Source organism: Blastocystis sp. subtype 4 (assembly GCF_000743755.1).
Source record: "Blastocystis sp. subtype 4 strain WR1 chromosome Unknown seqid_0006, whole genome shotgun sequence".
NCBI lineage: Eukaryota > Bigyra > Opalinata > Blastocystidae > Blastocystis > Blastocystis sp. subtype 4.
This window is the reverse complement of record NW_014569541.1, coordinates 82,951-95,456: the sequence shown is the minus strand read 5'-3', so window position 1 is coordinate 95,456 and position 12,506 is coordinate 82,951. Positions and strand designations below refer to the sequence as shown.

Here is a 12,506-nt window from a genome sequence, read left to right as displayed (position 1 = left end):
GAAGTACAACTGCGAGAAGATGATTTGCCGTAAGTGCTACGCTCGTCTTCCCCCTCGTGCTCACAACTGCCGTAAGAAGAAGTGCGGACACAGCAGCCAACTCCGTCCCAAGAAGAAGCTGAAGTAAGTTCTAATTTATTCGAGTGTGTCACGAGAGATTGTTTGTTGAAAGACAATTCATACATTATACATGAATATAACAGAAGTTCTGGGACTCATTGTCGTTCGTTAATAGGTGCTGTTATTAATAGGACTCATACTCCGACGACAATATTATGGTTGCTGCCGGAGACGGGAATATTGATGCAGTGAAGCGTTTTCTGGATTCTGGAGTCAGTCCCAATGCACAGGATTCCTCTGGTTATTCTCCTTTGTTGGTATTGTGGTGGATGTTCATTTTAGACATGCTGCTGCTTCGTACGGGCATATTGACATTTTAGAACTCCTTGTAAACCGTGGAGGAGGTGAAAATGTCTGATGGCTATGAGTTGTAGATGTAATGCTGAAGGATGTTGATGGAGATACTCCTCTTCATGTACTCTTTGTTTAATATGGTTATTATTTAGGTTTGTGAAGATCGTACCTGTGCCGAGTTCTTGTTATCTCATGGTGCTAAATATGACTGCGGAAACAATGAAGGCAAGACAGTTGGAATGTTGGTTCAGATTAAGGATTAGCCAATTTGGTATGCCGTTGAGGAGGACTTTGCGGATATGATTGAGTACTACCTGGGTAAGAAGTTGTTTGAACATATAATTCATAGAGAAGAAAATCCTAACACCACAATTGGTGGAACGCATTCGTTCTGAAGTGATGGAGGATGGCTGGTCGAGTGTTTCTTCAATCAAACAAATGACAGATATTGCACTAGTGATCTACTTCATTCAGATCTGTCTGGCAATGAGATCCAACTCCTTCTGTCCAGCCTTAGTCAGCTTACGGCCTCTACATATCAACGGAGACCACTAGAACTACCCGTTCTTAGCCTCTTCAACCAGACCCATCTTCTCCAGATTGTGAATAGCACTGCGGATGATGGTTCCATTAGCCTACTTCTCAAACCAAATAAACTAGCATACATGATCATGGTAAGAATGACGCACACCATTACGATGCTTTCCACCAAAGTGCTCTCTCAGAGAGTTAATTCCAACACAAGGTCTCATGTACAGGTGACGAGCAATAGCAGCTATGTATGAACACCTCAATAAACTATCTACCACAACGAATGTAGTACCAGTCCTCATCGAGAGGAATGTAGTCACTGAACACACGAGTTCTCATGATATCGTGCATCTTGGGAAGCTCAATCTTTCCAGAACGCTTCAAGAAGTCAGCGTAAGCCTGAATCAGCTTCATAGCTTCCACATCCTTAGCAGTAGTAATGACACTCTTATCGATTCTCTCCATCTATTAACAAATGTTAGAAAGGAATATCAAAGGAATCTAAGTTGGAACTTGCCACTTCTTTTCCTTCCACCACAATTTGTTCCATTTCACAAAATTAGCAATATACATACATTTGGATAACGAACAGGAACTCCAGTGCAATAATTGATGATTACAAAGTAGATTAAGGTTCATACAGACACAATTCCTGTATAAATTCGACATCGAGTATCAAACCGCTTCTTTTGATTATCATGCTCATCCAATCACTGAACATGTTGACTGTTTGAGGCGAAAAAGCATAACATAGTTCAGGTTATCGTCTGTTTTACAGCCCTTTACTATACCAATGGAGAAGGATAAAGTTGTCAACGAGGAAGTGCACCGCATTCGTATTACTCTGGTTTCGACCAACGTGAAGGCCGTGGAGAAGGGTATGATTTTGTGGAGGTGAGAAGTTTATTTTTATAGTTTGTTCGGAAATCAAGCGTCTCGCTCTAAGCAAGAACGTTAAGGTGTCTGGACCTGTGCGTATGCCTACCAAGTTCCTCCGCATCACCACCCGTAAGTCTCCTTGCGGAGAGGGAACCAACACCTGGGAGCATCTGGAGATGAGAATTCACAAGAGAGTGATTGATCTCGTCGCGTAGGAAGCAATTAGGAAATGTTAATGTGTAGTCCTATGGAGGTTGTGAAGAGCATCACTACCATTCAGATTGATGCTTCTGTGCAGGTGGAGGTTGCTATGCACTAACTGATTCGTCTTCATTGAAGCCAATGAGTTTGTTGTAAAAACATGATTCTCACAAACACTGTAACCACTTTACAGCTCTTCGTCATCAATATCCTCATCCTCAGCATCTCCAGCAGCAGCCAATTCCTCTTCCTGAGCTCTCTTCTCGGCCTCCTTCATTTCATCATACATCTTCTTCTCGCCCTCAACCTTCTTGAAGAAGGTTTCCTTAGCAAAGGCCTCAGCTTCTTCAATAGAGTCAGTGACAATGATATCATCAAAAATGCTTCCAGACTTGACTTGCCACAGCTCAAAGCCCACATACTCACAATTCTTGCACACATTGTAAATAGCATCATCCTCCACGAAATCAGGATTGGGAATCATCTTAGGAGTCCACTCACCCTTGTAATCGGGATTATCAATCATCTTAGGAGTCCACTCACCCTTGTACTCAGGGTTAGGAATCATAGGAGCCTCCCACTCACCATCATCCTCGTCATCCCAATCCTCAGGCTTGGTTGCAGAGGGATCAGGAATCTCAGCAGGTTCATCATCCCAATCAGCAGGCTTCTTGTCCTCAGGGTCAGGAATCTGGGCCTCATCAACCCAATCAGCAGGCTTCTTGTCGGTAGGATCAGGAATCGTACGAGGAGCAAGGAAGTTCCATCCCTCCTCCAGCTTTCCGTTGGCCTCCTGCACACCATCAATACGGTACTCAAAGGTGTTATCAGGACGAATGATCAGAGTGTACATGTGAGAGAGGTTATCGATCACAGCTCGGAACTTCTCAGTGGACTCCAAGTTCTGATTCTTGTAGTGGAAAATGATATGGGTCTTCTTGTTAGCTACAAGTCAGTGGAAAACAATGATATTACATGCTCCGCATACATCAGGTCCGAACATGATGGAATACTCAGAGTCACCACCGAAGGAAGCCTGATCCAGTCCAGAAGGAAGCAGTTTAATATATGCACCACCGCAATCGATATCCTGCTCATACTTGGTCGTGAACTGAAGGACAAGAGTCTTTCCCTCATTGTTGAAAACATTGTTCATCTTGGCTGAATAACCATAGAAACGAGCATCCTGAGAAGTCTGAATACCCTTATCCTCGGCGTCAGCATACCACTTGCCAGCAGTCCAAGCCCATTCACCCATCTCCTCAGGTTTCTTCCACTGAGTTGGCTTAACCCAACGGTCTTCATATCCTAACGCTAACCCATCCCTTGAAAATCCAACCCTCCTCAAACTTCTCCTGGAAGTAGATCTCAGCCATAGCAAGGCTCAGAACAGCAATGAATAACGTAGTATACTTCATTCTGCACAAATTAGGGTGATCACGAAAGAATCTAAGGAAGATGATGTTGCATTTCCAGAACCTTCTGAAACTGCAATCCCACGGATCAGACCTATTTATGGATTATTGTAAAAAATAGTACCGATTTTCTATACTTGTCAAACTGTTTCATTCTATTGACAATTTGTCATTTGATGCTAGCAGAAAAGATAGAATCCCCATAGAAGATCTTGAACAAGGGAATCGTCAATAAACTGAAATGACACAAAAGAGCTCACCAACATCACCGGCTTCTACTTTAGAATCTATCGAATCAAATAGGTTGCACAATCAGTAATTGCTGTGATCGCAATAAATGAGTCGAAAGCTTCATCCTTCTCTCGATTTATCAAGTGTGGACTACCGGGAATCCTATCGTTTCACCGATAACCGCTTTGTTCGAGGTAGCAAGGCAATTGAGGTAAGAATTCTTTTATTTGATTATTCTATAGGCTGTATTTGTGATTGAAGGTGTTGAGTCGTAGGGATACAATGATTCCAATTTGCGGTTCATTCGGACACTTGGGTGTGGTGCGTCAGGTATGGTGTCTCTATACCATGATATTTCAAATAATATTGATGTGGCTGTGAAGGTTATAGGTGGAGATCGAGAGTAAGAGGTAGAAAATAATGACAACCGATAAAGCAAATCGGGATCAACTGATCCATGAGGAGGAAAGTATGTCAAGTATCACAGCAACGGAATAGTTGATTTAGTGTCTAACTTTGACGTATAGTATTGTACAAAGGAAGGGGTTTTATTTTGAAGAAGGAAGTGTGTGTATTGTCTTGGAGTACATGGATAGCGGTTCTTTGGACCATGTGGGTTTTAAATGAGTGAATTTATCTCAAGTGGTATTCACGAGAATCTCCAATCCCAGATCGCGTTCTTCGTTGCATTACTTGGCAGTTGGTATGTGCTCTCTCTGAGATCCGTAAAGCTGGAATCACCCATCGCGACATCAAACCTAGTAATATTCTCCTTCATAGTAATGGTAGTGTAAAACTCTCCGATTTTGGAATTAGCAAGAGACAGAGTGAATAAGAGTTCTTTGATTAACAAGTAGGTTCGTGTCGCACGTTTGTTGGAACCCTGCGATACATGAGTCCAGAACGCTTGCTCTCCGAAGATTACACGTTTGTTTTCCTCATATTCTCAATGGATAGATACAAATGCGACTATTGGTCCATGGCATTGGTTATTATGGAGGCGGCTCTAGGGTATTATCCAATTCAAAGTAGTGTTTCACATGTGGATGTGGGTATGAAATGTGGTTATGAGAGATAGTTGGCAACAAGTATTACACAATATGGATTCGATACTTTTTTTCGTACCAGTAAGAGTGTAGACATTAACATGTAGGTCAACTGAATCCTGAATTGGTTGCATTTTTGTCTGACTGGTTGAAAGAAGAACGTTTAAGGATGCTCCCACAACTGAAAATCAAAGATAGGTATCTTCGACTTGATGGAAAGCCTATTAGTGATAGTCATTAATGTAGCTAATGTGTAGCAAAAGAAGTTAGTATGCAAATTGTATCAGATTGGTTGAAAAGCAAAAAGAAATAGAACTTGTTTGTTGAAGACGATTGATTGAATGGAGGGGGTGAAGATCAAATCGTTCTCTATTCTACAGGAGAAACGACGAAAGGAGATGCTTGATCGCAACCGCCAGCGAAGAGATGAAATGATTGCGTTTATGGAGTTTGCTGCATCTAATGTGTAGGAAGAGACGGGAAAAAGTGTTGTTGGCTGTGGATGAAACGCAATCTGTTCGAATGGTAGAAGAAACAAAACGAAAACCAGAAGCACTAAAGGATTTAGAACGTCGAAGGAGATTCAGTTCCACTTTGTGTCTTCCAGAGTGGATGATTGAAATTCCACCAGATTTGAATGCAAATTGGCTTGTTATGCCACGACCAGAAGGCAAACGTTATATTTTGTCATCAAAACGAGGGAAGACAATTCTCCGATCCGTAAATGGATATTCTAAGGTTGTAAAATCAAATCTACCCGGTAGTGTGTATAGATAAAATAACGTTATGATGAATAGACTCAACTATCGAGGAAACTGTGTTTTTGACGTTATTCTGAGTGATAATAGTGTATTCGTAATGGATGTGATCTATTTCAACAATGTGGATTATAGTGAGTCTGAAGCAGAGTCCCGTCTCTTTACAGTAACAAGTCGCGTAGTGTTTCCATGGTTCGTTGATTTCTAGCTCTCTGAAGATAATTACTTCCTTCTCTATCAAGATCGACGGTTCCCTATCATTCCCATTCCATACTCTTCATGTGATGTTCCTTCCTTGTTATCGTTCTATTCTTGGAATGCCAATATTCCTCTCAATGGTCTATTGTTTGTGGAGTATGGATTCTCGTATCGATCAATAGTAGACGTTTCGGTCGAATCGAAGAAGGAAGTACCCCTTTACAGTTACTCTGGAAAGATTCTCATTGTTCTCAGTATTTCATTGATACTGATGCTACTGGAAAAGTGCGTGATATTCAAGAAGTTACTGTACAGTTGATATTGAGAGGTAATAGATAGTTACTTTATAAGGATCACACCTTGGTTTCCATTGAAGGGATCGGTGTGATGGATGTAACACTTCCTGAAATTGATGATGATTCTCTTGTCCATTGTTCTATTCAAGGAGTCTCATATAATACTGCTACCTCGAGTTGGGTGATGGAAGGTGTTCAAGTCCTTGGATATGCTTCTTTTGCTAAAACCCTTCCTGATACGTATTATATTGAGTTGATGATGATACATAGACTGTCCAAGATTGTATTTCAGCATATGGCTCGATATCATCCACTGACTGTAGATCTTATTGTAAATCGTTTAACAAACACATGAATCTTTCTTTTGTTTTGTTGTAGATCTTACTATGTACACATACACGAAGATGAGAACACCAATAGCAAGTAGATAACCCAGAGTTGTCTTGGAAAAGAAGAGTTGCCAGTGACAGATTTGGAGAGAAAGGGAGTCCTTACACGAAGGAAGAAAACTATTGATGCACAAGAGATAAAAGACAGTTATGAGCCAGAACCATCGTAAGGATGTGATGAAAAGACGATAATGGATAATGAAGGATTCACTGTCCCTGATTAAGTTGTCTGGATAGATTCGAGTCTATCTCTCAATAATACTAGCATTCAGTACAAAGTAGGATGGTTGAGATTCAATGGTGATCATCAAGGTGAGAATACCAATGAGAACAAAGCACTAATAATTAGGATGTCACATCCATTCTCGTACAAGAATACAAAAGACAGAAACAGAGTGATTCTCTATGGGTCATTCATCCCATCCAACCAAACCATAAACAAATGGCCAGTCCTTTGCAATCAAAACGATATAAGCAACACTCGCAATGACGGGTAGAGTACTGTATTTGTACAACATGGCAATTGAATACCACAGAAAGCTGGGTTCCTTGTAGTTCATTTCATTTCTATAGTGATTACGGAATTCTCGTTCTCCATGTGGAAAATAGTGACAAGAAAAGTTGCCACTTGTGCTAATCTCGTTTTTCTTTCTCTTGGGGATAGATGTCATCCTATTGGAAGTCGTTGCCACGATACCATTGCACCTATTGCAATTATTGGTGTGTTGACAATAAGATTGTTTTGATGTTGGAATCGAGTAATCTGTAGAACAGAGAGAATCACGAAAACTCGGAACGTCATAAACAGAATGTGGAACGTTTTCTAGACAGGCAAAAGACTACCAAGGAACGTCAAGCTGCAAAGGAGCGTGAGGTAGCAAAAATTATTAAGAAAGCAGAGGAAGTAGGTGTGATTAAGAGAAATGAGTTGTAGGAGGCTCGTGGAGCCATGACTGGAGTGTCACGCAAGCCTGTATCAAAGAAGAATTCCTATGCTGCCTATTTTGACCGCCCTCCTATTCAAATTGCCTATGATACAGTTCGTCCCTATCCTACTCAACCTATTGTTTATAATGGTGTAATTCCTCCTCCACCTCCATTACCGATGTCCATTCAAGTCCCAGGACAATCTACGATGACATCATCCACCTCATCCTATGGAACATTCTACGGAGCACCCTATGGTACACAGTTGACACCAGCTGATGCAGGAACTAGCAATGGACCGGTTATCTATGATGCATCCAAAGGAAACATCCCTCCTCCACCTCCTCTTCCAGAAGATACTCCAGAAGTAACCGATAAAGCTGAAAATTCAGAATCTCCTCAACAAGAAGAAAAGCCAATCAAATACAACTTTGATTATGAATCGACAATGACAGAGGAAGATCTTGTATTTTATCTCTCGCATGGTAATTAATAGTTTGGAAGCTGGAAAACGGTCTCAGTAACAAAGCTTACAGAAGCTGATCTGGAGAAACGAGAGAAACAATATGAACAAGCAGTGATGAAATCGAGCAAAGAGAAGAAAACGAATGAAAAGAAAACAACACAAAAGTCCACTCAATCTGCATCCCACCAGCCAGTTGAAGAAGATGAAGATGAAAAGGATGCTCTTGAGACGTACAATCCTTTCGGTGGTAGTTACAAGTGAGTTTGAGATAAGTGTGTCATCTATAGAGGGGTTAATATATCTAACGAAGAACCTATGTATATTCCTAAATAATGATATTTGTTATGTTGTCATCTTTGTTTCACTTCCACATCTTTGAGTCATGAGAGTTGTTCCTTTTTCCATCAAAGACTCTAGATTCGATAGAATCATGTTTATCTGCACGAACAGATGCTTTCTGTCATTTATAATAAAGATCAGGCAGGAACCAATGAAATGATTTCGACCATTCATTGCCATCCATTTTCTCCACTCTCACATATTCTTTCCCTAGTGGCTTGTTCGAATAATGATTGTGTACTTTGACCATTTCGGATGCTGCGAGCTCGTTTCTGACTCTCTCCCCCACACTGAGACTGATCTCCTGTAGTTTCGTTTAAATCTAGTGTAATTCTGTAGGTACTCAGTTGAGGCTACCATGGTTCCTAAGGAGGACGCTGAGGATCCCGAGCTGGAGAAGATCCTGGATGTTGTTCAGAACCACAAGTAGGATTATTGAACCGGACTGAGTGTGTAGTCTCCTGCAGTACACAGACGAGACTGCTCTGGACAAGAAGACCTTCACTGCTATGATTAAGAAGTATGTGAAGCAGGTGCGCATGCTGCTGAAGGAGACCAATCCTTCAAGAGAGGAGGCCTTCGTCAACGAGATGAACGAATGGGTCAAGAAGATCCTGAAGAACTTCGGTGATTATGACTACTATCATGGAACTGTTGATTACGATGCTCAGGTGAGTCATATTTGGTGAAGAATAATCTCTAGGAAGATAAGATCCGTGAGATGAAGGAGAAGGCCGAGGCTGCTGGAAAGGATGCTTCCGGTCTCAGCCACCTTCAGGAAATGATTGTTGTCTGCGAATATGTCGATGGAGTGAAGCCTACCTTCCACTTCTTCAAGGATGGAATGTACACTGAGAGATATTAAATTCATTCTGATGGTTCTTGTTTTGTTTGTTGGAAGTATTCGTTTGGTCATGTTGGCCTTGAAGCGTTCCTTACTTTCGTTGCCTTCTCGGAGAGTGGTGAAGCAAATTGCAGCAACACGATCCTTGTAGCTTTCGTGGTTCTAGAACGATGCGTAGTGCTTTTGCTGGTAGTGCAGCAGAGTATAATAAACTGGTTGATGAAGAACTTGATGCTATTCAAACTGCATTAGATGGAGTCTCCGATGATTGTGACAATCTCGATTACGACATTGCAGTATGCTTTAATCGATAGTGTTAATGATAAAGAGCGGAGTTTTATCGATTAGTATGGGATCTAAGGGTAATTACGTGATAAACAAGCAAAGTCCAAATATGCAGATTTGGTGGTCCTCTCCGATTAGGTAGAAGTGAATTATGAGAGTTACTTGTAGTGGACCCAAACGATTTGAGTATGATTTCAATACCAAGAAGTGGCTGGAGGTGGAAGAACAGGATGGAGTGAAGAATACTAGAAGAGTTAATGATGATATCAACAGTCTTCTTGCCAAGGAAATGAAATCGTTATTTGGTGTAGATATGCACTTCTGTGTTGTTTGTTGTGTTCTCTCGTTGGTTGCGCCATATGGCGCATTTCTCGGCCTACAAACCTCCTATTCAAAGAAAGATGGACAACCAAATTGACTCCATTGAAGAGATGATGAAACCAACGAAGAAACATCGTGGTATTTTCCTTACATGTTTCTTTTGTATTGTTGTCGTACAGTTGTTGACTGGTTATCAGTTGTACCGAACAGCAGAATCTTATAATGTACGTCTATCTACAATCCTCTTAGCGTTAGTTGTCGGTTGATGGCAAAAGTGGGTGGGTCGTGAGTAGAACTATCTTTTCATTTTCACATTCTAGAGTGTGCTACAGTAGCATTAGGAATGCGTCTCATTTGCCTATGTTTAAGTGTACTTGGTGTACTTCATGTTCGAGTATGTATATCTAGTTTGTTGTAACTGTAGATTACGCCGTGGACTATTGCTTCGACGTGTACTTTTGTTGGCTACATCCTGTGTGTCATCCTTCGTATCTACTTCCTTATCCGATATCCTAAGAATATCTGTGGTCTCACTGGTATTGTTTCATGTCTAGTTTTCTCCATCCTTCTCCTTCTTCAGGAAGTATCACTCAATATCGTTTGTATTCTTCTGTCTCTCTTATTCGCATACCACTCCGTTTGTAGTCGTTCTTGAACTGGATGATAAGTAGATGTCCATTCGGAATCCAAAGTGTCATTAGAGATGCAGGACCCACAAAAAGTATTTGCTGAGAGAATTGTGAAGAGTGTTATTAGCATTATTCCTGGAGTTGGGTTCTTCCAAAAGAAGCTGTGCAAACTTGCAAAGGTAGATTTTACTGTTTGTACCAAACAAGATCAAGTGAGTAAGGGTAACCATCAGCTCCATTTATGCTTCGACTTTCGAGCGACGAAGTCTCTGAATAGAAGATCGGACAGTTAAGGCAGCAGGGGTAGCAACACTCCAAGCACCTCCAGCGAGGACCTTACCGCACTTCTTGCATTCCCAAATACCCACACAAGTTCTCTTCACAGTGTTCTTACCGCAGAATGCGCAAGCATAGCTACACATCACAACATCTATTACAGGTATACGTGCTATGCTGGGAAATCTCAATCTTCTTCACAATCTTTCGGAGAGAAGAACCATATCTCGTTCCGTACTTTCCGCAAATACCAACCTTCTTAGTTCTCTTACCCTAGAGATGGAGTTAGACAAAAGCCATTCTTCATTCGCAAAATTTCACGTTCACTCGATTTGCTTCCATCTTACCATTCTATAATTTGCAAAAAAGAGGTGATGCCCTTAAACAACTGTGAGGAAAGCAAAGGGTTTCCAGAGACATCTCCTTGGTAGGAGAAATGGATTCAAAACACAGGAATGTAATTTTACCCCTCATTATTAAATACCCGAGCGGCGTTTTGCTCATTCTTGATAATCAATCAATATTGGTCACTGAACATGTGTTGTTGCTGTGGCTCCATAACCCCTTTCATTTGATCTTATTTGTGGAAATGGTATGGAAATGGTTCCTTAGTTCAATTGAGTGATGTCTTGATGGTTAAAGAACGTATAGTAATCGATGTGTAGGTTCACGTTCCTAAGACCGAGAACACCTATTGCAAGAAGTGCAATAAGCACACTGAGCACAAGGTTACCCAGTACAAGGCTGGAAAGGCTTCTCTGACTCCTCAGGGTAAGTGTTGATGTGAAGGGAGATTATGAATGTAGGAAAGAGAAGATACGATTCCAAGCAAAAGGGTTTTGGTGGTCAGACCAAGCCTATCTTCCATAAGAAGGTGATACTCTAAGAATGGGTTTATGTATAGGCGAAGCAGACCAAGAAGCTGGTGCTCCGTCTGGAGTGCAAGGAGTGCAAGGCTAAGGCTCAGAGACCTCTGAAGCGCTGCAAGACCCTTGAGATTGGTGAGAAGAAGAATAAGGATGCTCAGCAGTATTAAGGCGTTTCTCATGGTTTCTATGAATAAATCTCTTGAAAGTCTGGTTTGTTTGTTTTGTCACTTGCTACAGTACTTGTAGAATTGAGGTCATTTTTGATTCTGTCTTCGTCAGTGTCTTGTCAATCTTGACAGCTGTCAAACAATGCTTGCTAAATCCTCTGTCAGGGTACACTTTAATATTCTCCGCTCTTTTGCTCGTCTATCTACCCAAGAAAAAGCGGCAAGTTATCGGTTGTTTGACATCTATCGATTCAACCCTGCAAAAGATATTAAGCCTCATATGGAGCGATATGCAGTGGATGTAAGCAAGTATGAATTGATACACATGTCAATGGTAGATGCAATCACATGATTCTTGACGCCTTGATTCAGATCAAGCAAACAATCGATCCAACATTCACATTCCGACGGTATGAATAATAGTTTACTATCATTTGTAGTTCTTGCAGAGAAGGAATCTGTGGATCCTGTTCAATGAATATCAATGGAGAGAATGGACTGGTGTGTATCACACCTATCACCTCAGATCCCCGAAAGTAAGATCTCTGTTGACCTTGAATTGTAGAACAACCACAATTCGTCCTCTCCCTCATATGTTTGTGATTCGTGATCTTGTGATCGACCAAACCAACTCATATGAACAGTATGCATCGATTCGTCCCTGGTTAATGAAAAAGACGAAACAGGATACTGACTATCATCAGGAAAATCTTCAATCTCCCCAGGATCGAGCACTGTTGGATGGATTGTATGAGTGCATTCTATGCAACTGTTGTTCCACCTCATGTCCTTCGTATTGGTGGAACCCTGACAAGTATTTGGGTCCAATGGTTCTTCAACAAGCCTATCGATGGATCATAGATTCAAGAGATGAAATGACTGAAGAGCGAATCCGTGAATTGGATGATACTTACAAGCTGTATCGTTGTCATGCTATTATGAATTGCACGCATACCTGTCCCAAGAATCTCAATCCAGGAGGGAGCATAGCACATATCAAACACCTAGTTCATAAGCTTCATTAG

General features: G+C 41.2%; 12 protein-coding genes across 12 annotated transcripts; 9 read left to right on the top strand and 3 right to left on the bottom strand.

Moving 5' to 3' along the window:
* Positions 1-190: 190 nt before the first annotated feature.
* On the top strand, positions 191-809 carry JH06_2124 (hypothetical protein; the record flags this gene model as incomplete). Its single annotated transcript, XM_014674560.1, has 7 exons — positions 191-223; positions 252-373; positions 403-464; positions 495-535; positions 567-647; positions 678-742; positions 764-809. The coding sequence occupies 7 exons, from the start codon at positions 191-193 to the stop codon at positions 807-809; spliced, it is 450 nt and encodes a 149-aa protein (XP_014530046.1).
* A 75-nt stretch (positions 810-884) lies between these two features.
* On the bottom strand, positions 885-1,410 carry JH06_2125 (40S ribosomal protein S19; the record flags this gene model as incomplete). The annotated part of the gene is made up of 4 exons (XM_014674561.1): positions 885-945; positions 976-1,049; positions 1,080-1,189; positions 1,221-1,410. The coding sequence occupies 4 exons, from the start codon at positions 1,408-1,410 to the stop codon at positions 885-887; spliced, it is 435 nt and encodes a 144-aa protein (XP_014530047.1).
* A 328-nt stretch (positions 1,411-1,738) lies between these two features.
* On the top strand, positions 1,739-2,143 carry JH06_2126 (40S ribosomal protein S20; the record flags this gene model as incomplete). The annotated part of the gene is made up of 3 exons (XM_014674562.1): positions 1,739-1,823; positions 1,861-2,035; positions 2,068-2,143. The coding sequence occupies 3 exons, from the start codon at positions 1,739-1,741 to the stop codon at positions 2,141-2,143; spliced, it is 336 nt and encodes a 111-aa protein (XP_014530048.1).
* A 69-nt stretch (positions 2,144-2,212) lies between these two features.
* Positions 2,213-3,443, bottom strand: JH06_2127 (calreticulin; the record flags this gene model as incomplete). Its single annotated transcript, XM_014674563.1, has 3 exons — positions 2,213-2,970; positions 3,001-3,333; positions 3,365-3,443. The coding sequence occupies 3 exons, from the start codon at positions 3,441-3,443 to the stop codon at positions 2,213-2,215; spliced, it is 1,170 nt and encodes a 389-aa protein (XP_014530049.1).
* A 334-nt stretch (positions 3,444-3,777) lies between these two features.
* On the top strand, positions 3,778-5,030 carry JH06_2128 (MEK1 protein kinase; the record flags this gene model as incomplete). Its single annotated transcript, XM_014674564.1, has 10 exons — positions 3,778-3,882; positions 3,933-4,001; positions 4,086-4,136; positions 4,227-4,283; positions 4,315-4,498; positions 4,529-4,598; positions 4,629-4,719; positions 4,750-4,798; positions 4,825-4,944; positions 4,975-5,030. 10 exons carry the CDS (start codon positions 3,778-3,780, stop codon positions 5,028-5,030), a joined length of 852 nt encoding a protein of 283 aa, XP_014530050.1.
* A 28-nt stretch (positions 5,031-5,058) lies between these two features.
* On the top strand, positions 5,059-6,377 carry JH06_2129 (hypothetical protein; the record flags this gene model as incomplete). Its single annotated transcript, XM_014674565.1, is given in 8 exon segments — positions 5,059-5,156; positions 5,188-5,484; positions 5,515-5,653; positions 5,684-5,841; positions 5,856-5,982; positions 6,013-6,209; positions 6,240-6,288; positions 6,348-6,377. 8 exon segments carry the CDS (start codon positions 5,059-5,061, stop codon positions 6,375-6,377), a joined length of 1,095 nt encoding a protein of 364 aa, XP_014530051.1.
* A 645-nt stretch (positions 6,378-7,022) lies between these two features.
* JH06_2130 (hypothetical protein) lies at positions 7,023-8,084 on the top strand (the record flags this gene model as incomplete). The annotated part of the gene is made up of 5 exons (XM_014674566.1): positions 7,023-7,097; positions 7,128-7,262; positions 7,293-7,751; positions 7,782-8,008; positions 8,039-8,084. 5 exons carry the CDS (start codon positions 7,023-7,025, stop codon positions 8,082-8,084), a joined length of 942 nt encoding a protein of 313 aa, XP_014530052.1.
* Positions 8,085-8,319: 235 nt separating this feature from the next.
* Positions 8,320-8,955, top strand: JH06_2131 (hypothetical protein; the record flags this gene model as incomplete). The annotated part of the gene is made up of 4 exons (XM_014674567.1): positions 8,320-8,396; positions 8,430-8,516; positions 8,548-8,761; positions 8,794-8,955. The coding sequence occupies 4 exons, from the start codon at positions 8,320-8,322 to the stop codon at positions 8,953-8,955; spliced, it is 540 nt and encodes a 179-aa protein (XP_014530053.1).
* A 149-nt stretch (positions 8,956-9,104) lies between these two features.
* On the top strand, positions 9,105-9,806 carry JH06_2132 (hypothetical protein; the record flags this gene model as incomplete). The annotated part of the gene is made up of 4 exons (XM_014674568.1): positions 9,105-9,230; positions 9,263-9,357; positions 9,388-9,564; positions 9,617-9,806. 4 exons carry the CDS (start codon positions 9,105-9,107, stop codon positions 9,804-9,806), a joined length of 588 nt encoding a protein of 195 aa, XP_014530054.1.
* Positions 9,807-10,408: 602 nt separating this feature from the next.
* On the bottom strand, positions 10,409-10,745 carry JH06_2133 (60S ribosomal protein L43; the record flags this gene model as incomplete). The annotated part of the gene is given in 3 exon segments (XM_014674569.1): positions 10,409-10,583; positions 10,615-10,718; positions 10,737-10,745. The coding sequence occupies 3 exon segments, from the start codon at positions 10,743-10,745 to the stop codon at positions 10,409-10,411; spliced, it is 288 nt and encodes a 95-aa protein (XP_014530055.1).
* Positions 10,746-11,077: 332 nt separating this feature from the next.
* Positions 11,078-11,481, top strand: JH06_2134 (ribosomal protein L44; the record flags this gene model as incomplete). Its single annotated transcript, XM_014674570.1, is given in 4 exon segments — positions 11,078-11,095; positions 11,111-11,216; positions 11,252-11,319; positions 11,350-11,481. The coding sequence occupies 4 exon segments, from the start codon at positions 11,078-11,080 to the stop codon at positions 11,479-11,481; spliced, it is 324 nt and encodes a 107-aa protein (XP_014530056.1).
* A 142-nt stretch (positions 11,482-11,623) lies between these two features.
* On the top strand, positions 11,624-12,506 carry JH06_2135 (succinate dehydrogenase; the record flags this gene model as incomplete). The annotated part of the gene is made up of 4 exons (XM_014674571.1): positions 11,624-11,790; positions 11,820-11,891; positions 11,922-12,017; positions 12,047-12,506. The coding sequence occupies 4 exons, from the start codon at positions 11,624-11,626 to the stop codon at positions 12,504-12,506; spliced, it is 795 nt and encodes a 264-aa protein (XP_014530057.1).